We start from the raw sequence: 25,744 nt of genomic DNA, 5'->3' as shown, positions 1-25,744 counted from the left end.
AAAAGTACTAAAGGAAATGGAGATGCCGATCCATGTCATCATGTTTTCCTGATCTTGGTCACACGTCAATTGGTTTATCCTAACAATAATATATATATTTTTTTTTACATCAGGACAGAAAGTACTATCCACATGTCTGGTAAACTACTATATGTTTCTATAACTTAATGCTCAAAGCTCAGGGCAGGGTTTGGTCTATTTCATAATTTGACCGCTTTGATCAGTTTGATAAGTTTGGAGTGTTTTTTTAACTGTTTAAAATCTTGTACTGCAAGAAAAATATTCCCGAAGTTGATTATCAAGAAGTCAAACCTAACAAGCTGTAAAAGAAAGCGATTTAACTTTTGTGTCTTTTATCGTATCCACCTGAGAATTTAGATAATTATTTGTGAGAATTGAAAGCGTTTTATCAATTTGGTAACAATGTCATCATCATTATCATCATCGTGATCCCCATTGTTGTTGTTATTATCATTAGTATAATTTTAGCAGTTGTGTTTCAAGTGTCAGCAATCTTTTACTACCAATCTTTTAATACCATTGTTGTCATTACATTATAGTACAATCGTTCTCTCTCATCATATGTTCATAAGGAAATTCTCTTAAGTTCTTTAAATCGATGTACATGATATGTACATCAATACACACGCACACACACACACGTATATAAATACATATAATTATGTATATAGATTAAATTTTTCTTTCTCTGGTGGCCCTTTCGAATATAGAATCTTGGTGGCCAGAAAAAGACCTGTAGTGATCTTAAATAAAAGGAAATATAAAAATTGATTTTGAATTTTAGCTGCCCGATCGAGCCACCAAGGTAGGGAAATTTGGTGGCCCGACATCCTGCCAACTCGTAACAGCAGTTCTACCAAGGAGGTAGATTGTACCTCCATTGTTCTACCTTTATGACTGGACCTGATCATCGCCCGACCGTGAGAGGATACCGCTGAGGGTCGCAGGAAGACAATGGCGTTCTGACCCCATCCTCTATATCCCCTCTTGTTATTGGGCAATCGCCGATGACATCATGTATTGATTGCGAATAGGGAATTTCTTTGAATGGAGGAGTACAACGTGATTCTAAGATTGACAACACCAAGGAAGCCTTCTTTTCACCCTCCTGGTAACGCTGTCGAGTCGCTTCATATTTCGTAGTAGAATACTTTCGCCAAGCGTTTGATTAGCATCCTCTCAAACTATAGACAACATTATGGTTGTAATGGTTTACTGCATAGGATTTATGAAACATATTTTGGGCAAACACGAAACGGAAATTTCTTCAAGACTAGTGGTTCCTTTTTAGAAAAAAAAAAATAATCAAATATGGTAACCCGTCAAACAGAGCATTGAATATTGACTTTCGATAGTAGCATGCCACTTCTTACTTTAGCTAGCTCCTGACTATTTCCAGTAGCTTCTTCGGTGATATCATCCACCGAGACAACTCTGCTTTAAGGTTACAGACGTTTGTGCACCACTGGTTAAACGTTATGCAATCCGGTATCTTCGGCTTTTGCAATCAACTCTGTGAAAATATTTGAAATAATGTGGTTTTTTTTTTTTTTGGTTTTTTTTTGTTGCTGCTGGTGGTGGTGTTGTTGTTTTTTATCAAGGCTTGATCCAAGGCTAACCTTGAATCTCACCTCTGTGTGATTAGGAAAATTTCATCAAAATCGTCAGTCACCCACGACAAACTTTTCTGTGCGCGTTCGTTTGTTTGTTTGTTTGTTTGTTTGTTTGTTTGTTTGTTTGTTTGTTTGGGTTGTGCGTGTGTGTGTGTGTGTGTGTGTGTGTGTGTGTGTGTGTGTGAGCGTGTACTTCGTGAGTCTAGCATTAACATATGATATTATTTTTTTAAATAAAAAAAAAGACATAATATGATATGAAATGACGGTGGTTTTTGGTGCTTCTGTGCGTCCGGATTGTTTGCTAGTACATGTACTTCAATGCCACTGTAACGAAACGCCCTTGTCACTCATTGACCACTATATTTATCAACTTGTTGCCTTCGACAAATTGACATGTCTCCATGGAGGTCATGCCTACAGGACACACACGTTTCCCATATCCTTGTCTTCGAGAGCAATTCACCAGTGTAAACCATAACCTAAACTTGTCATCTTGCTTACAAGCTTTTTCACGATGTGACATCTAAAAACCTTTCATGCAATTTGAAAGAGTATTATCTTTACCACTAACGTCTGCCACTTTTCAAGTGGCAGCCAAAATGTTTTCGTCGTGTAGATACTTCCCACATACACAAGCATAAGGGGAATTTTCTTTTTTAAAGGGAAGGGGGTCGATTTTTTTTTTCTATGACGATGCATGGCAGCGAAATAGGGTACTGTGGACTTCCTCAATCACTGACTTCTATAGCCCAGATATTCTAAATCGAAGAATTCCGAACGACGTGAATAATGGCAGACAGTTAGGGGATTTTCATTTCATTATCATTTTGGCACCATGTACGAACTTCATGAAAGAACATGTAGTATACGCGCAGTATCAAATATAACAGGTTCCCCTCCCATTTTCTAACAATTTATTTTCAGTTTCTTCCCTGACACTCTGGAATGTGCAAATTTCCATTTGAAACGAAATCTCGTGCTCTGCAGTTTAATTTCGTCAGTCACAGTAGCCGAGCATATACCGAAGAGACTGCAAAATCAATGTCTCCTGCTGATAATCATTGACGTCAGTTTCACTCAAAATCGTCTCCCAGGTATAGATTATGGTATCATAATGAAACTGTAATTATTATTGGATTCGAATTTAGTCATTACATTTACATCGCTTTAATCATACATTAAACAAAAATCTTTTCATATGTAGCACTCGCTCGCACAAACCTGTCCACTCGATAGACACAAAGATAATCACACACAACATGAACAGTGGCAGCTAGAATAAAGTAATTGAAGAAATGCTTCAAGAGAAAAGAAGCCGTTGAAGCATTATTCTCAAATTAAAAAGACATTAACGGACTTTCCAACACTTTTAATGGATAAAAAAGTTTGCAGTTATCGATCAGAAATTCGTTAAATCAATGCGGATATGTAATTCAAATCTATCATGGAGGTATTTTCTATTTTTTCAATTTGAAGATATTTCTCTTTTTTTGTCGAAGAACAAACCACCTCCAAAAACATAAACAAGTAAGATAACAGAAAGAAATCCTTAAAAGACTTTGCCTTTTATCACTAGTTAAACTAAATGATCTTTATTTTTGTAGGGACTGCATGATACGCCACCTGCTTGAATCTGTTGATCTGAAGAAATGGTTTAGGCCTATATCTTCCAATCCTTTTATCAACTTATCAAAGTTGCATTCTTGTGTTTGATTGTCAGTGATTCCAGGGGAAAGGAACGTATCACATTATGATATATTTTAATGTAGCCTATCAATCTCGGTCCGATAGCAATATACAGCATATATAATTATGTCTAATTGCTGTGCCTATTCAACACAATTCGCATTGTGTCTTTATGATAACTGAGTAAACACTAAGCATTAGCAGATCGTTAGTAGTCAAAATGGCAAAACTTACTCCTGGCACTATTCATATCTCCTACTATTGACTATAGGCCCCTTCCATTCCTCCTCGGTCATGGTTGAAGCCTGCCGAACAATCACCATTGTTGTTCTGTATTATGGTAGCGTGGATGCGTCATGCATGCAGGTAACAACGCTGTAGGAGATATATTTGCTTTTTTTCGGCATGCTCATCATCCAACTATTTCACTGTTGTCAGAGACCCTTAATATTCTGTGCAATGTGACAGGGAGAAATACAATAGTTCACCGCCATTAAAGAAACATCGAGAATAGTTTATGGAAAACAAGTTTGTGAAGAGTATAGGCTTGCTGACAAAGTGCAAATTATCTGAGTTTCTTTTGTTGCCGCTTTGTTTTAACATTCTCCAATATTTTAGTCTGAAAAAAAATTGACAGAATAGAAGAAACACGTCGTTTCATAAGATTCAACTATTCTAAGTAAATTTCAAAGAATTGGGAGTAAACAAGTCCCTAAGATATAGGGTATAGGCTGAACGACATCAGTGTATGCCGTTTTAAGCAAGTTGTTAGTTGGCCCGTGCAAAATTCTAATGATTGACGGCTTTGCTCTAGCAAAAATGGCGCGTGCTGTTTTTTTTTTCACCTTCTTTAGATTTCATTTCATTTATTTCTACATTAAAAACAGCAATCGTTACAGTTTCAAGTCGTAGTATAATCATATTTATGGTGGGGTTGATCAAAACCTCTTACTGGCTAGATGGGAAAAGGCCCCAAAGTAAGTTTTAAACTTTCACAAGTTAAAATAGTGGTACTTGTGGAATACAAAATAATAATAATAAAGCAAAGCAGAGTGGAGAAGGAAAAGAGTGAAGTACTGGCAGAATATACAAAACTCAGTTGTTATTTATTTAAAGTGCGTCTGAAGTTATTTCTAAACTGCTTTCGAAAAGTTGGTATATATTCGGTTTTATGACACCTCCATCCATTCATTTCCTTGGAAGCATCTAACTCGCTCTTATACCATCATTGGTGCAATCACAACAACAAAACAGGATTTCACTCTATTTTAAACATCGACCCACTCAACTCTTCCTATACACACCTAACCAGCAAAAGCACTCAGGTATTACAAAGTAAACTAAACACCTAGTCAAGTTACAAAGAAGTAGTTTGGCATGATTTTTTTCCCTTTGCTTTATTTACACTATCATACAGACTGTCGATTACAAATGTGATCACGTGACAGTGTCATGCACAATCTTACACAGCCTACGTACAATTGTGGCATGAGGAAATGGAAAAGATACATAACGTATATAACAATCATAGAACATAAATTGCAAGTATATTACACTATGATACTAATCTTTCCAATTAAATTGCTTTAAAGCAAATGGACCCTTAGATTCTAAGCGACTGACAACGCAAAAGATAAAAATTATCATCAGATCATGGGTAATTTTGTTTCACAAGAGTATGACAAACCCATGCAAACAACAACAAAAAGAAATAGAAGGAAAGTTTCAACAAAATATGATGACACCATCATGTTACTGCCATAATGAAGCAAAATTCATTCAAAACATTACATGCAGTCTATTCATTACCAGCATTTAGTCTTGTATACATTAAATGTGCATGCACGCGTGTGTATGTGTGTCCGTATATGTGCGTAATGGCGTGTTTGAATGTGATAGTGAGATTTAAAGGGATGGTATACTTTTGGTTGAGATGGGCCTTAGGTTTCCAACTTTTTTGTGAGATAATGAGAAACCTCTTATGAAATATGAAAGAGCATGTAATTCCAGGAGTGGCTGAGGCTGAGATATCCAAAACAAGGGATCCTAGATAGTAAAAGGTGGGACCCACCTTTTGAATTGGATCCTTTGTTTTATTTTTTTCATATCTCTGCCATTTCAAAACCGATTTTCATCAAATAAACTTTGAATCCCTCTCAGAATTGGATGCTCTGTAATATTTCATAGGTGGTTTCTTAGTGTCTCGCAAAAAGTTAAAAGCTCAATCCCCGTCTCAACCAATACCAGATCATCCCTTTACGAAATTACGTGGCATATTTAAAGACAAATGTCATGATGGTGGCGACAAAGAAATGAAATATTAAGGATTGAAATTAAGCTGTAAAAATACCGAGTGAATGTCTTTCACATTCTATGTCTAAAAGAAGATAGCCTGCCTGATCTTGCTAATGGTTGGCTTAATTTCCGTCTATCATGAAAATACCACTGAATGATTTTTCTCTTCGAAAATGGCAAGGAAGGCACTTATTATGGGAATATTTGCTTCCTCCATTGGTAGACCGGTTGGGACAAAACGTCGGAATTTGACATTGCATACATACAAACAAGCACACACATACACATATTATGTTTGTATATATGTATATATGTATGTACGTATGTATGTATGTATGTATGTATGTATGTATGTATGTATGTATGCATGTATGTATGTATGTATGTATGTATCTATCTATCTATCTGTCTATCTATCTTTCTTTCTATCTACTTGTATCTATCTATCGATCTATCTGTACTGATGCTTGGATGTATGTTTATATCTTACAGACACAAGATGGCCACGACAGCAGGTTATCCTACCTTGCTGGCTCAATGTTGTGTTTTCGTTTATTTCTAGTTTTTGTGGTTTTTTTTTTACAAAACTACACGTTCTGGATACGGTATTACAGTGCACTGAGGACACCATATTATCTGGGAGACATTGGGATAATTTCATGCGGCGGAGAAAGTGCATTAAACCAAGACACAGTGCTAGTCCGCGTGATTGTTTGAGGACAGATATGAAAGTGATAATGTCACGATATTAACAACGTAAGTTATCAATAACTCGATCATTATGCTGGGTAACTATTTACTAATTTTCATCCTTTCTAATTCAAGCTCTGCCTTAAAAAAAAATCACAAGTTCCTGCTGCGTCACGTTTTTGTATTTTCGCATGACCACACGTACCACACGTTTTATCGCCCTTTTAGCCCATACAGAACGGCACAATAAGGCACTATCCCGGCTCCGTGGAACAAACATGAGCACCGAATCTGGAATGATCCTGTCTGCCGCAGTGTTATTGCAAGCGCACAGTTTTCTTTAGTCTGTTTAATGGTTTCAACCGGACAACGCCAAGACAATGTAAGACAAAATAAAACGGAAACTAAAAATACTAGTGGTACAGTGATGTAAAATATACAAATACCGCAATTTCGAACGACAAAAAACACGCGTATTTTCATCTTCTTTTCTCTCTCTCTCTCTTTCTCCCAACTAGTATTTGGTATCTTGCTGTCAATGTGCTGTCTATAATGTTACCAAAATTTTCTTTATACCTACATGTACACACACACATACACGTACGTATGTGTAAAAAAGAAGAGAGAGAGAGAGAGAGAGAGAGAGGGCAATCCACGTTTTGACAAAGCGAAGAAGCGTCGAAGTCGGATATAGTTTTGGATCAGTCTGACAGCACGTTATCTTCGTAATGAGTCGTCCCGGACACACCTACTGTATTTCATACAGAAGCTGACATTGACACCAAGAATGTAGGGCAAACGAACAGAAAATATTTGCATATCTATGGAGTATCACTAAAGATGCATTATATTCATTATCTCTATACATAACACAGTTCAAGGTCTTGCATTCGCCCCGGAATGTGTGACAGTTTTACAAACGTCATTGTTCAGACTCGGTCTCTGGCGGCCCCCTGAAAGAATACATGTTCGTATTGCTCAAATTCGTCTCCCATGGCGTCGTTTCGCTGGGCGTGCTAGCGTCCTCTAGCCGTAATTGGGCGCCAGTTGGCGTGGTCGCAAAGGCGGGGTTGAGGAATCGAGTACCTTCTTTCTCGAGTTCGTCGTGATCGAAAGCCTCCCTCCGTTTTCTCCTGCATCGTCAAGTAAGTTAGAAAAACAAATGCAACTTTGTACAACGCAGACAAACTTATTTTTAATCCTGCGAACAAAATATATTACAGTGTATATAGCAAAGGGCGAAACAATCTTTCCGTCTTTATTGCACTTCTGACTTTCCGAGATATATACAACTCTATATCTGCCTTTTACGAAAACTTGTAAGTGTCACCAAGAAGAGGAGATTTAACTTTGACCACAAGTCGTTACAACATGATTAAAGCTTAATTGTGAAATACCAGAAAAGTGAAGTATAGGCCAGAGGGTATCACGCACAAGACATGAACAGAAAGTAACAGAAAATAAAATGTATGAGTAAGCTATAGCAGGGTAAACAATGCGAAAGGGATGCAATGACTTTAAATTCATTGCAGTCATAATTTACAGTGGTACGCCGACCCCTGACCCCCCCCCCCCCTTTCTTACACATATTTGGCTTTGCAACCTTTATTTCATGGCAATTCTTAAATTCAATTCAATTCAATTCAATTCAATTCAATTCAATTCAATTCAAATCACATCACTTTAACTCAATCCAATTCAATTCATATCAATTCTATTCAAACATTATTTCAATTTTGGAACAGAATATACAACGGAGCAATTCTTACCAGGTGGCAACAATATTATTTGTCTCTTTTGTCAATGTATCACGATAGTTACGACAGTGTACGAGTAAGCAACTCTCATTGCAACTTTTGCATGAAAATTCTGCAGAGAACGTTTAATGAAGATCACAGGAGCAGGGAACGTTCATTTTCAAGGTGTCAAAACCTTCTGAAAATGTTTGGAATCTGTGTCTAGCTCTTTGTTTTTTCAGCACTTTTAATGCACTCATAATATTATGTCAAGGTAGAAACATAAAACAATGTTATACTAACCAGTGAGGACATGGTTTCACGAGGTAATCATGAATGTTTTTATATTGATAATAATTATGCTACATGGGGCTATGGAACCACACGATGAATAAAATGAACTCCGTTTTCTCGTAGTCTTACCTCTTCACATACACATACAGTAATATGACCACGATGATGAGGATGATCAACGCGATGACCACGAAGACGAACCAGTTGTGGGTCATCCATTCCTGGCAAAGAGTATTAATACAGACTTAGCGTGATATGTCTTCAAATACAAGCTCAGAATCCTTGCAGACAGAATAATTTTTTTTCCTGACACTGAAATACAAGGCATATCCACACAAAATGTCCAGGGGGGAGATGAAGAGGTATTTCAACCATCAAAGATCTTGCTGCCGGCAACGATCAACAATGCTTTTTGCATGGAGATAATAATAAACATTTCGATCAGCCAGAAGTTTGTCAAATTCTTGAAACTCATATTTTGTGAATATCATTAGGAAAGGATGTTTTACTCGCACAAATCACTAATACAGCCGCTACTAGTCTCTTCAAGTTTGCACGCAATTATGGTAGACGCGTTACCTTGAAAGCCAGCTATGCTTGAACGTACTTACCTGAATCTATTCAAATCAAGTTGATAACATACATGTAATACAGTGCGACGCCATAGTGAACATACACCTGTTACATCCATAAACCTATCCATACGTGTTGTCATTGCAAAAGTATGGGGCTATTTCTTCGGCATCATACTAGTAGTTATCTACCCCACCCCCAACACACACACACACACTCACACACACACGCACACACACATCATCTTTGCTTGTTTTCTTTTTCTTTGCTTCTTTCTTAATCGGCCATCATGCACCAAGTATTATGGACACGCCTTAATGTTGCTATCTGTCGTGTTTGAGGATTTTGGCGAAATGCGTTTGCAGTGAAAGTTGTTGTGGTTGCTGTGTTTTTTTTTTTATAATTGCAGAGGCTGGTAACTCTGATGAAAAGGATGTGACAATGGGTAAAAAGTCATAGCCTGACATTACATTGTGTTGAAATGTTTATGGACATTCTTCTGGAACAGCGGAATTTCTGCTTGGTACATGCAGAAAAATTCTACTCATACTGTGTCAGTAAAAGAACATCTACGTAGAATCATATCACAAACTTAAGAAGTTTACAGTGTTGTCAGAAAGTGTCAGCTTTGAAATATCATATTTCATCAATCTTCACGACGATTCGTCATTTGTAGGAGCATTTCATAATTAACTTACCCTCTTATAACTTGATTTGACACCAACTGGTGTTGCCTCAGCGAAAAGTCTGTAAGGACGGATTATGTCGTTTATTTCCTTGCTCGTTCGTGAGTGGATGGCAGTCTCTAATTTTGATGACGTAATCACGGCACCACCAGCTCGCACGTAAAACTCTATCACAGTGTAGAGTTGGCTGTTGAACATAAAGCAAGACAACGGAAACATCAATGAGATTCCATGTGAGTCATCATTTGGGTGTATTGGAGTCATCCCACGAGACCGGCACCCACAAGTCATATAGCCCAGGAGTTTGACATCGAAAAAAAAAGGTCCATAAGTCATACAGTCCACGAGCCATACAGTCCATGAGCTCGACACGAGGCTAATATGGCCCGTGAGTCCGACACAGGCAAAAAAGACCCACGAATCTGACACATTTAGCCCCGTGATGAAATGTCGGTCCCATGAACTTTTTTTTTCCTAGTGTCGAACTCGTGGGCCTGGCTTACCTATTGTCTGACTTGTCTGAGGGTCTTGTTGGCCCAGTGTCGACTCATGGGCATCTTTTCGTCTAGTGTCGAGCTCATGGGCTGTTCGACTCGTGGGCTGTATGACTCGTAGGCTGTATGACTCGCGGGTGTCGAACTTGTAACGTGAACCCGGTATATGACTCTTATGAGTGGGATTATCATTATCTTTTTTTTTTTTTTGATATTTTGGGATCCATTTCTCTTCAGCTTTACCTCCCACCATCCGCTCTACCTGCTAGGCTAGTCGCAGAAAACTTGCTTAGCTCTTGCGTTAAAACTTTCGATACCATGAGGGTAAGTGAATAAAAATAAAATTTATTTATAGATAGGTGTTCATAGAAAGTAAGAATATACAAGTTGTAATTAAGTTGACATTTACATGAGCGTACACCTAATTGTTATGATTTGGAGTTAGTTTTTCTGGGCTTTTTTTTTCATGGATCACCTCTGGTACATACAGTGTAAAATCTGTTGACGCTTAACCAGAAGAGGTCAGATTTCCTCCCCCGTGTGCACAATTCCTGGGCTAAATTCCCCATGACCTCCTTGACTATATGAAGGCATGATTACCAATCAGTGTTGTGGTGATAATAATGCTCAGGCCATGGGGAAAATAAGTGTGAGCACTACATGGAGAGACCACGCAGAGTTGTAATGTGATTTCCAATCAAGCCCTATGCCAAGTCTCAATGCAATGGCTTACCCGCTGAGCTGAGACTCGCCGTACTGGGCCTTCTGGAAGACCACCTTCAGACTCTCCGGGTCCCGGATGTCCATGGTGGATAGCAGAAGCTGAGAGATTTCGTACTCCAGATCACCCGAGGGAGTGGTGTGCTCAGCCAGTGTCAGAGAGAAAACGTGTTTGCTTGGGTCTGTTGGTTTGTAGATAATGTCGAAGGCAAACGGTTGAAGATAAATACAAGCAGACAGGCAGAAAGTTTGCGTGTATGTATGTATTTGTGTGGGTATGTGACTGAAAAAACGAATAGGAAAACTAAATTAACCTTAAAAAAGTCAGATTAGTACGTCAATGAAACGGGGAAAATAGTATCATACACTTAGCCTTTTGCTTAGCATAGGGCTTTAACCATTGAAATGAAGACGATTATACCATTACCACTGATAGGCAAATCTTGCTACCCATACGTCTGAAGTCTGTGTTTTACTTTTCAACCGGGTAACAAAAGTGACAAACAATAAATTATGAGTTATTGTTAAATTAACTATGGAGTTATACTTAAAGGGGATGGCTAGTAACTGATCAGTGGGGATCAGTGGGAATGCTGGGGGATGATTGTTTCAATTCTTGTGGGATTCATCCAAGAGTACATTATATATCTATTGTTGTATGAAAATTATTGCTTCAGAATGGTCTCATATTCAAGTAATGTGCAGTGTAATGAATCCCACAAGAATTGGAACAACCATCCCCCAGCATTCCCACTGATCAGTTACTAGCCATCCCCTTTAAGTAGCTTCAAGAGTCTTGAAAGACGACACATTAATTAATGGCGTGCAGTCAGATGTAAGTTAACACTCACCGACGTCACACAAGGTGCCTACGAAGTTTTCTTGACAGATGCATCGTGCTGCCGGTGAAGGGCCAGCGGTGTCCAGCTCGCAGACCCCATTAACACAGGGTGAAGGGTGGCAGGGCCCTCTGAGTGGGTTTTCACATCGGGCACCCGTAAAGTCTGCTGGACATATGCATCTAAAACGACAAACAAACTCGAGATAAGATTGTTGTAAAATCTGACAATTGAGTTTATACATATAACTTCTATCACAACAATTTGAACTAGTTGTTACTGGCTACACTGCAGGCGCAGAAAATACTACAATCGAGAAAGTTATTCGAGAGAACCTTTAGAATTGCTAAGGCGTGCTGTAGTTGAGATATTCAGTTATGAAATTGCGATGTTAGTCCACAAATATATGTATTATGGGTAAAATTACTTCAAGAAAGGTTTTCAATCACATATTTCATTCACAACATCTCCTTCATGATGGTTTGTCATGATGATGATCGTGAAGTAACATGACAATTTTGAAATAACCCGGGGTGATTTCTCACAACAACAACAATTTGTTATCAGATAATACCAAAGGAGTCGTTTACCTAACTTCATGACCCTGTTGACTGCACGAAGCCCCATTCTGGCAAAAATCTCCAGCACATAGTGACATCGGCGTGGAGGTCGGCAGCTCTGTGCATCGAAAGGTCCCTGGTAGGTTGACACAATGAGGACGTTCAAGCGGGCATGGGTTTTCTTCACATTCATTGACGTCATTCTCGCAGCGTCTCCCGAAATACCCTTCTGCGCAGACGCAGGAAGACGATGCTGTGCCGTCAATGCACGTGGCCATGTTCAGGCACGGATTTCCCGCACATTCGTCGATGTTCACTTCGCAAGATTTTCCCTCAAAACCAAGGGGGCAAGAGCACCTAAAGTCATTCACAAGATCTTGGCAAGTGGCTCCATTCTGACATGGCAGAACTGCGCATTCATTGGTATCATTCTCACACTTAATACCCTCGAAACCAGGTCTACAAAGACACAGATATCCGTCTATGCCATCTACACATTTAGCATCATTCTGACAGGGATTACTTGCGCATTCGTTCACATTTATCGAACAGTTCTTACCGGTGTACCCCGGCGGGCATTCGCAGTGGTAATCATTGACCATGTCAGTACACGTTGCATTGTTGAAACACGGCTCCAGCGAGCAGTCATCGATGTCATTTTCGCAGAAGTCGCCGTCGTATCCTGCTGAACACGTGCATACGAAAACCGCAACTCCATCTTGGCACGTACCATTATTTAAGCAGGGAGAACTACTACACTCATCCAGATTAGATTCACAATACATTCCTCCAAAGCCACGCGTGCAGCGACATCGGAATCCATCTACGAAATCGACACAAGTACCATTATGAAGACATGGTTTACTGGCGCACTCGTCATGGTCTACCTCGCAATGGATCCCATAGTAACCACTTGCGCATGAGCAGACGTATCCGTCGATCTCGTCAATGCAATACGCCCCATTTAAACAGGGATTGCTACCGCATTCGTTGATGTTGTTTTGGCAGACCTCTCCGTCAAACCCTGGATCACAGTCGCAACGGAATCCGTTTACACCGTCGGTACAGCTGCCATCATGTTGGCAAGGTCTGCTCGCACACTCGTTGATGTTCTGTTCACACAAGTCACCATCAAAACCCAGCTGGCACCTGCATGTGAACTGAGCAATACCATCTTGACAAGTTCCGTTATTCAAACATGGCGCACTATGGCATTCATCAACATTGATTTCACAGACAGATCCAGTAAAACCATACGGGCAGGCGCAAGCATAGCCATTAATTCTATCTATGCAAGTGGCGCCATTCAAGCAGGGCTGACTCTCGCATTCGTTGATCTCTGATTGGCATCGTTCACCTTGGAAACCGTCAGGACACAGACACAGGTATGCCGCGATTTGATCCTGGCAAATCCCGTTGTTCATACAGGGATCACTGTGACACTCGTCGATGTTGACTTGGCACAGGGGGCCTTCAAATCCTATCCTGCAGTGACAGGAAAATCCATTGACGAGATCCTCACAGGTTCCTCCATTAAGACATGGTTCAGGCGAACAATCGTCAATATTAACTTCACAGTGGGCTCCGGAGTATCCTGGCCTACAGGGGCAATGATAGCCATTAACAGCGTCCACGCATGTGTGTCCGTTTTGACAAGGGTTGCTCACGCATTCATTGATATCAGCGTTACACAGGGTGCCTTCGAAACCAGGAGAACATTCGCAAGTGAAACCGTTGATGCCGTCTACACAGGTGGCGTTGTTGAAGCATGGTGCACTCTGACACTCGTTAACATTCACTTCACAGTGTATTCCCGCAAAGCCAGAGGAGCACAGGCAGACATAACCGTTAATGCCGTCAACGCACGTGTGGTCATTGTTGCAGGGACTGCTCTGGCATTCGTCGATATTTGTTTCACAATCTGGTCCCGAGAAACCAGGCTGGCAGCTACAGTTGTACGCGTTCACGAGATCTGAGCAGGTTCCGTTGTTTAAACACGGGCCGCTCTCACACTCATCAACATTCACTTCGCAAAGAGTTCCGTTATAACCATCCTGGCAACTGCAGACAAAGCTGCCGATCAGGCTGGTGCAGACGCCATCATGCAAGCAAGGTCGGCTGCTGCATTCGTTGATCTCTAACTCGCAGTGAACACCCTCAAAGCCTGCTGAACACTCGCAATGATAACCATTCACGCCGTCAATACAAGTATGATTATCCGTACACGGGTTGCTGAGGCACTCGTCCCTGTTCACCTCACAGATGGCACCCTCAAACCCATCAACGCACTCACAGGTGAAGCCGTCGATGGCATCAAGGCAGGTCGCTCCATTAACACAAGGGTCGCTTCCGCATTCATCGACGTTGACTTCGCAATTTGTCCCCTCAAAGCCAGCAAGACAAGAACATGAGTAGTTTCCAATCAGATCTGTGCATGATCCAGAGTTCTGACACGGTGAGGGCGCGCACTCATCTATGTTGATTTCACAATTTAGACCTGAAACAAATTCACAGTGTATAAAAGAGAAATATGATACAACACTAGGGTAGAATCAACATTCATTTGCCGAATAGTCATTCGCATCATACTACTCTATGCGTTCGATTTTGTGGACAATCAAACACTAATTTGGGTCATTCCATGATCACTTTTTTGCACAAAAGATCTAACATGTATATTTGTCATTCATCTGATTAGCTGAGACTTCTCGAAACTATTGATACAGTACATACCCATTTAATCACTCATTCCTTTAAAAAGAATTCAAAAATATATTTCTTACATTTGCTCGTAGTGACTGTTTCGTGACGAATATTGCACATAAAGTTTCGCCGTTACCCCTTCTAAACATGGAGGACAGAGCAGACAAGAATTTAAAGGCCCGGAAGCGTGGAGAGAGAAGGTGGTCCAGTTCAATAGATCTTCATTGCTGCTTAAATACGCACACTTTCAAACTACAAGTAACGCAGCTTGCTTGCCCGTCAGCGAATATGTGAATCGAAGCGTACGCACATCGGTAACGTTCGACTACAGTCGAGATTCTTCGGCTGTGTGTGTACTTACATAGATATCAGTGATAACGCTGCACACAATTCGCTACGGGTATTCTCGAATATATCCGAATCAGGCCAGCCTCCCCATTGCACAAATCCCCATGTACATTGATATGAGACGAGATATTTACCTTGTATTCCCTGCACGCATTCACATGTGTATCCATTGATGATGTCAGAACAAGATCCTCCATTTTGGCAAGGTCCTGATGCGCACTCATTAATTTCCTGACACAGAAACACAGACAACAAATCAAAACAGCCATTATTGATTTCTGACTCAATGAATATCTTCAAACTATTTCATCAAACGACATCATACATCATTTTACGTAAAGTTTCTGACACTAAAATTTCCATATATCGGTAGCACGGATTAAGAAATGACGCTTTGTCCATTATGATCTCTCCCTTTCCCATGTTTTAAGGAGAGTATCGAAGTGTTAGCAAGATGGTAAAGCACATGCTGACGACAGTAATTGGAAACAACAGTCTTGATTCTAACTCCACTGTCGTCCTAAGACATAATGGTCACACAACTTACGTTCATTTACAAAAAGATTTGTATGTATACAAAAAAAAACGATGATTCAGCAGCAAACACAAACCATCCACCTGTACAAAGCCCCCTCTTCGTCAACGATTTGCCCCCCCCCCAAAAAAAAAAACAAGATAAAATGCAGCAGCCCGTTTTTATACTTTTGTGTCTCTTTATGACATTATGTTGTCTTAGAAAACACCCTTTGGAGTTATGAATGTGTCTCTTCAACTCCCAAGTTATCTACGAAACCAGTACATTCGTTCTAGCGCAAGTCTTATAAGCGTCCATGAATATCTTGATACATCTATAAGAAAAAAAAACCCCAAAGCAATGGTACCTCCCCATCCTACAATTCTTAACAACCAGTTTTCTGTGTAATACATTTACGCTTGGGTCTTGTGTTTCCCTAGTCTAGAAATGAGAAATTGAACCATGCTGTAAGCCGCTGAAATATTCCCAACTCTTCCTGCAAAGCTACATGAAGGTGTTATAAAATATCACCGTTTGAAGTAAAGTCTTTTTTTTAATCGATGAAAAGGATTTTCCCGAAAGAGAAATCAGACTTTGATTGATGAATCAAATTTCATTTTCTTTACATTCATGAGCATTTCACTATTTGAACAATGCCTGTTTTTGTTGTCACGAAACACTGCTGGCATCAAAACAGACGAACGAGCTTCGATTAACTCCATAGATTAAAGGGACTGTACAGTACTGGTTGAGGTAGGGATTCATGTTTTGAACATTCCTAAGTGAGATAATGAAAAGCCTCTTATGAAATATGAAAGAGCATGTAATTTTAAGAAGGATTCAACGTTTATTTGATGAAAATTGGTTTTCAAATGGCTGAGATATCCAAAAAAGTGCTAATAATAAAAGGTGACATGCCCCAACTTTATTAGTACCTCTTTGTTTCACCTTGTTTTTGGATATCTCAGCCATTTCAAAACCGATTTTCATCGAATAATCTTTTGATACCCCTTAGAATTGCATGTTTTTTGACATCTCATAGAGTGGTTTGTGAATATCTCACAAGACGTTAAAAGCTAAATATTCACCTCGACCAGAACTGTACACACCCTTGAAGTAGGTGGTTTGCCCTATACCGGTCTCGTCACCTGATGCCATTTATTTTCGACTAACAAAAGTAGGCATGAATGTGGAACTCTGGCGATAACGGTGACCCAGTTAAACGAAAGTACATTTACCCAGTCACAGACTTCTTGGGGTGATAAAGAGTTTACAATACATCGCGTGATCTTATGTTGGTCTCCACGCGCAAAGTTAGGGGATATGATACTTCACGTCTTCAGTGTTTGGGTCATATATCAAGCAACATGTGAGTGGGATGTACTAGTAATCATTTGTAACGCTATACCTGAAAAAGGTGCTTGCCATTACCATATAGACCAGAGTGATCTTATATTACCTCTCACCAGCTGTTGTTGTATCTTTCCTTTAATAATTGCGTAAGTGAAAGATATGGCTATTCGGCTTCGGTCGTTTTGGAAACTTTAACGTTACATAGACACAGCTACTGCACTGATTTGCCGGTGCCACGTAGTCCTGATATTTAACAGCAGTAGATCATGGAAGAGTTGTGAATGGGAAATGTTTACATCTTTGTCTGAAATCTTTTCAGCTATGTAGGACAGTAGATAGGTTTGGGAGGGGTAGGGTGACATGCAGGACGTTGAAAACAATCATAACAGTTGTTATTGCAACTGATTGACAAATTACCCTTCATCGATGTAAATAAGCCACGGTTAGTTAGTGTCAGAGTAGTGGTCATGATAACAAATTTACGTCCATAAAGGGCAATTTGTCAATAAGTTGCAATAAAGCAACTCGAAGCAAGGATTTATTAATTTTGCACCTTTTAAAAAGCAAGATTGCAGTCAGAGTTTACACTCCTGCATCAACATGATCATCTCTCTATAACTAATGTAATCATCATCATCATCATCATCACCATTATCATTACTTTCATCTCTAAAGGCAACAGAAATTGTAAGCATGGCTTTCTAAGTTTGTTTGGTTTTTTTTAAAGTTCGTAATTTTTACTTCTCACTATACAGGCACCGGGATTAAACCATGAGGTTTAAAAGTAATCCATATATCTTTGCATTGTCTTAATAGTCTCGTGGCGTGCTTGCCATTGCCTTCAAAGGAGAAGCTGCAATTACCAGTCACTGCTCGAATCTGCGAATATGATTTGAACCACGAATTGAATGCAGTACTGCATGTTCATGATGATTGTTAGGGACTAACGTGAAAATTTCTCCTAGGATCACCAACAAGTTTCTGCAAATCTCTCTTTTCTTTCTTCTTTCTTTCTTGGTATGCTTTGTTTGGATTGCGATCCGATTCGGCGACACCCTCATTGTAAAGCCCATCGCACACTACGACCCATGGCTATACGACTGACAGATTTGGATCTGAAATAACTAGGCGCGTTTATTCTGAGACTACGTGATTTATTTCGGATCCAAAGTCTGTCATTCGTATAGTCGTGAGTCGTATAGTGTGCAGCGGGCTTAAAGTTTATTTGATGTGCGTGTTTACCACATCACAGTTGAGTCCCGTGTAGCCTGCGTGACATATCTTTCGTCCTAGAGGGCTGCAGGAATAATGTCCACCCGGCCCGTTGTTCGGCCTGCAGAATCGGGTGCAGTCACTGCCGTAGTAGTGTGGATTGCAAAACACTTTGGTCTCAATGATGGTTCTGCGGTGGAGAAAACAAAAGAAGCACGTGCCGTAACGAGACATGTCGTGTCATTCTGGCCAATGGAGAGAGATGACCAAGAATAGCATCTATAAGTCACTGACGAAAACAACAACGTGAGAATCATATCAAGAGTGAAACTACAATGTATTATCTTAGATTCAGCTACAATTGCATTCGTCAGAAAACGAAGTGCAAAAAGATGAAAAACAAATAGAACTGAAATGCAGCGAATAAGCGTAGACATGTTGAAAGGGAACAGAAAATTGAAGGTGAGATATAAAAGTGTGTAAGATGGATTTTATGTGGAGATGTCATCCGGTCTCATACCGACTTGAAATTTGTTTTCTGTCTTTACGAAGCCCTGTATTAAAGATTGTAAATCAGAGGAATCGAAAGCAAGAACTCACGCAGAGTATCCTCTGGTACTGGACAGCGTGGTGCGGATGGGAACCGCGCTCGCCTCATCGCGTGCGGGCGCCATTCTCAAGTTTGCCGCGTAGAAATCGATCTTGTCGTCTGCGTTCGGGTCCACGTCCCAAATCTCGATTTTCACTCTTATACCACCCTATAGGAAACAAGATGTGATTACTTTAAGAGAACACTTTAACACAATCTATGATCTATCGTATCATGCAGTCAGTATAGGTTATATATACATCACATAGGTAAGTATTGCGAATACAGATTCATGAACATTCTTGGCTTTTGAAGGATATTTACTTTGTTAATTTCTACCAGATGGCCTTGTCAATGTCACAGACAGCACAAATGGGTAATGAGGGACACTGGGTGCATCATTGTGTCGAAAGATGTCTGCTCTTGGCAGGACTGAACCCTAAACCTTACCCAATACATGTATATACCGGTTCCTTGTCATTTTGTTCCCTTTCGATTGCTCCAATGAAATATCTGCACGTTAAGCCAAACATGAAACCTACCTCCAAACATAACCCTAACCCTATTCCTAATCCTCACATCAAACAAAACCTACAACCCTATCGCAATCGTAACCCTAAACGTAAGTTCTTGGAGAAAACAAGACCGGGGCAAGCACTATTTTCGCAGGAGCAAATGACGTGTCACTTAGTATACACCATTCTTCCGCTGGACTAAAATTATCCACTATAATACTGGGACTGTGAAAAGCATCGGCCTACCTGCCATCTCTGTAGCTGTCGCCGAATGGGATTTGCAATATTGGTGGGTAGTACAGCGGGGAAGGAGAAGGACTGTCCGTTGTCCTGCACCAAACCGGTAGTGATACGACCGTGGTCACACGCCGTCATGCTGTTGGAACTGCGAGAGAGAAAGTCGCCAAAATATAAACGGTGACGATCTTCTATAACATAGGATGTGATTCATTGATTCAATGGTACACCTGTCATGTTATCTGTTATATATATATATATATATATATATATATATATATATATCAATATATATATATATATCTTATATAATCTATATCTATCCCTGTGACAGTAACAATGAAAATCCAAGCAAATCAAGACCCTGCCAGTAATTTGTTTACGGATTTGGTGTGTTAATGTGGTGAAGGTTCTGTTACATTAGATGGCTGAAGTCCTGTTTTTTAATGCCCATACATGCATGTTTATTTGTTTACTTATGCACACGTTTCTACCTCAACGCCGATGTTAGAATGCATAACAATTATTAAAGAGACATTGGAAAACTCACTCATCAACGAGGGAAAAATGAGGACTTACCAAGCTTGGGTCATTTTTGCAACTTTTCAATTTTGACCACACCCCAAAATCTAAAGCACTTCATCTTCATGTAAGCCATATACAATCATAACGGATAGGATATAATTTTACAAAGATTTTAACAATCTTCCTGTGGTTACCAAAGCATGTCTCCATTATTACTGAGACAAGGTGGCACTGCTTTCAAACTTTTTGAGGAGTACATGATTACTGATAATCAATTTGGAAGAACAGGGACAATGGCAACGGCGATCGCTCCAATCATGACTCTACAAAATAGTTGTTGTTTTCTGTATGCTTCTTTGCTTCTGCGCAGTTTTTAAGGTTATTCCAGCACGCCGGTTTCTAATGCGTTGAAAGCAGGAGAAATACTTGCTTCAAGAAAAGCAAAAGCAAAACAATGATAAATGGGAAAGGCACATTCTATGCAGCTGGACAATCACGTCGTTAAACTGAAACTACATCTTGCAAGCAGGAAAATATCAGCAGTACAATGCATACTCTCTGATACATAACATAATAAGCAAATCATAGCACTAAATGCCTGCGCTAAAACTTTGAGACAAGACATTCTTAAACTGAAGTCAGTGGGAAATGAAAACAAAGAAAGCCCTGGTCGGGTATCATCGCCAGTCAGTTATGGAACTGTGTTACTTTAGAAACCGAATTTGAAGACGCTCTTCTGTTATACCCATGTTTACTCTTACCTGCCCTGACGATGAAGGCAGATGTTAAATCGGGGGTCGCACTTGTCAATTTTACACAACCACACTGTGTCACAGCAGTCGCCGTCTAGTTCCCGATTTGCAAGATTGGAGTAGCTCACCAGTTTCAGCGAGAAAGTGGCAGACGACTTCACAGTCTGGAAAGCCTGGTGATATGTGATATTCAAATAACACCAAAATGACAGGACCGGACTAAACGAACTTAAGTGTACAGAATTCAGTCAAGTCAGTGTCGTATGAAAACCCTTTGTATTTTATATTCTTTATAAGCATACATCAGTGAAGATGCAATGTGGCTGATGAATGGTTAAGATCATGGACTTTCAATATTGAAGCCCATGATAAGAATCCACTAGTAGCAGGTTGTTCCCCTAGGTAAGGCAAATTATCCTCGTTGCCTGTATGAATAGTCCTTCAGAAGATTAGGGCAACCAGTTGGGTGGTTGGTTGCTCGCTAATAGCATGCAATTGCTTCCTATAAGCGACAAAAAATAGCATATACAATTCAAACCCCTGGTCAGAATACATCAAGTATGTCGAATATGGATTGATTTCATGTAAGAAAAGAAGCAATGCCCATTTGCCAATGCATACTAAATGGGAAGACAAACACACATACACACACCCTCACACCCCCCCCCCCCCACACACGATAAGGTAATGATCATATTATGATATACTCGAACACACCACCAGATAAAGTTAACAATAAATTGGTGAAAACATTAGACACAGACAGACACAGACGGAAGCCCTCTACGCCTATCACGAAGAAGAAGAAGAAGAAGAAGAAGAAGAAGAAGAAGAAGAAGAAGAAGAAGAAGAAGAAGAAACACCTTTCAGGTTTGCATGGTCACTTCGAGCTTAGAGTATTATAGCAATAACCTTTATTTTATCTCACTACATCTAGTGCTAAAATTGTGCAAATCAGAATGATTCTTTACCCAACAACTCATTGAGTTTGTATGATGTCACCCTATTGGGTTTATCGAAAAAGCAACAATATCATTTTTATGATTTATAGTAAAACAAAAACCGTATGAACTGTGTTTGCACGCATTCCATTCAGTACAATGAGTTGAATCTTTGTCATGCTTCGACTTTTTTTTCAATTCAAATGAATTTATTAGGAATTTTCTTCATCGAATATATATTACAAATGAAATACTGTCATTTCTTTTTGTTTACAAGACAATGGAACATACAGTGTGTACATCCGGATATAAAACTGAGATATACGTGTACAGATTAAAGAAAAGAATAAGAGAACACATCAATTGGGAACCACTCGGGATAAAGTGAATCAAAAATGATCTGACTGAATTATTGCACATGTATTGGGAGTGTGAATGCAGAAGACTGTCGTCAAATATGCATATAGCTTGAAGATACGACAGCCTTGAAAGAGAAAAAAAGAAAATGGGCAAAACATAAATCTTGTATACTTATCGAAAAGAAAAGAAAAAGAAAGAAAAAAAAACAGTGACATTCTGGCATCACATTGCGACAACAAAAATTGTATAGACACTATACAGAGAATGAGAGAATGAGGTGAGTGAGGTGAGTGCTGGTGCAAGTGAATGAGCCCAGCAGGCGCGCAATAAGGTGCCTTCTAAGATAGGAAAACTTAAATATGTTTATTGAATAGTTTGATGTAAGGAGACGGGGGGGGGGGGGGTATTCAGGAGAGGATCATATAAATCTATGCCGCAAAGTGAAAGTTTATTGTCTCAATAAATTCAAAAGAAATGCTTGTAATATCATCATGATCGCACAGCTGCGTATGCTTTTATCCGCTTTCACATTCGTGTTCACTTTATACTCCAATATTGTGATAAAGCTATACGTAAACAGATAGGAGACAACTTTATGCCAAGAACAAAAAAAAAATGTGAACGGGAAAAACCAAACAATCACGTGATATTACACGTGAAAATTATCATCAGCAATTGAGATATGGTAATCGGTTTATCAAAGAGAAAGGGGAAGACAAGTGAGGCAATGCCATGCCAAGAAAGTGGTATGTTTTACATGATTTCCTTACAGCTTTGTATGTGGTTTGCTTACTTAAAGGACAAGTTCACCTTCATAAACATAAGGATGGAGAGAATGCAGCTATATTAGTAGAACGCATCAGTGAAAGTTTGAGGAAAATTGGACAATCAATGCAAAAGTTATGAATTTTTAAAATTTTTGTGTTGGAATCGCTGGATGAGGAGACTACTACAGCTTGTGAGTAATTATGCGTACAACAGTATAAAGAAAATGTAAAGAAAATTCAACATATTTTCACTTTTTTTCGCATAATAAAAGAGCACTTGACTTGCCTCTTTCTAAAGGCAGGGGGAATAATATTACCCATAACATATGTCGGTAACGAGTCAAGGGAATGTGTACTTTTTTCAAAAGATGAAATTTTGTGAAATCCTCTTTATATTTTCCTTATATTGTTGTACGCATGTGACATCTAAGTTATTCATACACTGCAGTAGTCTTCTCATCCAGCGGTTACTGCACAAAAACTTCAAAAATTCATAACTTTTGAACGGATTGTCCGATTTTCCTCAAACTTTCAATGATGTGTTATACTAATATTGCTACATTCTCTCAATCCTTATGTTTATGAAGGTGAACTTGTCCTTTGATATGATAGAGGATCTTCTTACACACGGGAGGACGCAAACTATCATTTTTACTGTATAGCGGAGAAACAATCAACGCTTTTCAAGTAAGACTTTGCGGATATTGTTTTTAGAGAAGCGGATGTTGCAGTTGACACTCGATGGCTGAATCGGATGACATGGAAAATTCAGTCAGTTCCTTTTTATTGTTTAATAATAAACAGTGGAACACAGTTACCTGGTGGAGAAGTTGAAAACGAAAACGAAAGTGTATTGAAAGCTCTTCAGAGAGTGGTGGGAGAAGAAAAATACACCTGGGCTGTCATTTCGCAACATGCATTAAGATACATAATATACTTCAGAATTGCCGACATTTCTTTGTAGTTTTTATGTGACATTAATACCATATCTCCCTCTTGTAAGCAAGTTCACAGCTATTTTCCCGAGTTAGTTTGTGAATGAGCGATGCAAGATTACAAGTGCGGTTGATCCTCGATGTATCAACCATCATGTCTTGGATTTTTGTCGCACATTAAATACAAACAGAGCTATAAATCTGAATCTTATTTATGTATATATATATATATATATATATATATATATATATATATATATATATCTATATATATATATATATATATATATATATATATATATATATATATAGGTAAAATTCTTATCAAAGTGTATTGTTCGCAGAAAGTTGATCCGGAATGTTGATTTCTTAATTATTGTCGTTTATGTAATTAATTCAAGCGCAAACTGGCACTTTTCTTAATTTTGCCAATCAACGTTTTCAATATCTCTTTCCGACCATCAGTATGTTGCTGCATGGTTATAAGAATAACGTTGCTGAAGAAAGTGCGTTGCGTTTATCTTCACTTTCGATCTCAGTTTCTCTACTCCCTGTCGTAATTTTCATTCCTCCATATAACATCCACACATTATGATAATTGTCGGTTATCTGAGCAATATCAGTAATGTTTATATTGTCCACATGAAGCAGAAGAAAAAAAGGAGATGCGTTAGAATTTCAAGCGGAAGGATATCACGGATAGTTTGGATTTATTATCATAATCATAATGATCGTGCCTATTGCTGCAATGGAAGCCTGATCTAAGCTTTCTCTCAAGGTCAAGATTGTATTTCAGCTGGTTAAGAATAAACCCACTGGTTGTACCTATCATCACGAGATCAGAGTGTTTCCTTTGTTCTTGCTTGTTTGTTTGTGTGCTTGGTTTTCTTTTTCTTCTCTTTTCTTTTTTTCTTGTCTCGAGTGCGTTTCCCGGTGGCATTCTTGTGACAGAAGAGTTTGAAGAAATGAGCTTCAACTTCCGCTTCTTTGTTTTTAGACGACAAACTTTCCACAGCAAAACACTTACTGGAATGAAAGTGTCGTTTGAGTCGGCTCCCAATACGGGAATACATTTCATGTCACACGTCCTCATCTTGAACAAAGATTTGCAAAGAAATTCAGTTCAATTCAACTCAAATGATATTTATTTCCATTCATCCACAAACACCGAAACAAAATACAAAGTATACATTACACAATTATTATTTTATCATTAAAAAAAAAAACCTTACTCATGAGGTATATCAAAATATATATACAATTTCATCAAAGAAAAACCAAAAACCAAAATAGCAATGCACACTTAGCAAGGTTGACCAAAAAAAAATATTAGAATTCATGGAAAAAAAAAGTGGCGCTCTGAAATGCATCCTCAAGCGTGACTAATGTTTGAAACTTGTAAAATCTGATATTGATTAAAGTTGACTTAGAGTTATCATTATCATCATCCACATAGGCGACAAAACACAGCTGAACATCAGCTAAAAGAATAATTATGTGAATTGGCTCAATGAATCAGGAGACAATTGCGGACAATTTTGTCTTCTTACCACCGTTTCTCTCTCTCTCTCTCTCTCTCTTTACATGCTTTAGCTTCGTTCCACAGGAAATTAAAGCATATTGGGATGAGAGTATTGATTAGCTTGGAGGACCGAACAAATTTGCCAAAGATGAGTTTAAAGGGGATTGAGCATTAAGAGGGAGATGGCGGGAGACATTATTATGAAATACTATTTAGCTTTGGGGTGACTCAATCTTTGCGAAGTTTGCTGACTGACTGATG

The 25,744-nt window shown here is 39.1% G+C and overlaps 1 protein-coding gene across 1 annotated transcript in view; it reads right to left on the bottom strand.

Annotated features, from left to right (window-relative positions):
* Positions 1 to 6,952: 6,952 nt before the first annotated feature.
* LOC139719543 (uncharacterized) overlaps positions 6,953 to 25,744 on the bottom strand; it is a 42,785-nt gene continuing 23,993 nt past the window's right edge. Inside the window, exons 2-13 of the mRNA XM_071630957.1 lie at positions 20,968 to 21,131; positions 19,691 to 19,829; positions 18,941 to 19,098; positions 18,371 to 18,530; positions 15,396 to 15,492; positions 12,770 to 14,707; positions 12,241 to 12,346; positions 11,663 to 11,832; positions 10,825 to 10,993; positions 9,610 to 9,784; positions 8,468 to 8,559; positions 6,953 to 7,441 (exon numbers count right to left, since the gene is read on the bottom strand). Of these exons, the coding sequence (XP_071487058.1) occupies positions 7,231 to 7,441; positions 8,468 to 8,559; positions 9,610 to 9,784; positions 10,825 to 10,993; positions 11,663 to 11,832; positions 12,241 to 12,346; positions 12,770 to 14,707; positions 15,396 to 15,492; positions 18,371 to 18,530; positions 18,941 to 19,098; positions 19,691 to 19,829; positions 20,968 to 21,131 (3,579 nt within the window). The 3' untranslated portion in view covers positions 6,953 to 7,230. The remainder of the gene's footprint in view (positions 7,442 to 8,467; positions 8,560 to 9,609; positions 9,785 to 10,824; positions 10,994 to 11,662; positions 11,833 to 12,240; positions 12,347 to 12,769; positions 14,708 to 15,395; positions 15,493 to 18,370; positions 18,531 to 18,940; positions 19,099 to 19,690; positions 19,830 to 20,967; positions 21,132 to 25,744) is intronic.

Source organism: Diadema antillarum, unplaced genomic scaffold, assembly GCF_040938485.1.
Source record: "Diadema antillarum isolate AM-2024a unplaced genomic scaffold, OU_Dant_1.0 scf00000112, whole genome shotgun sequence".
NCBI lineage: Eukaryota > Metazoa > Echinodermata > Echinoidea > Diadematoida > Diadematidae > Diadema > Diadema antillarum.
This window is presented reverse-complemented; position numbering and strand designations above follow the sequence as displayed.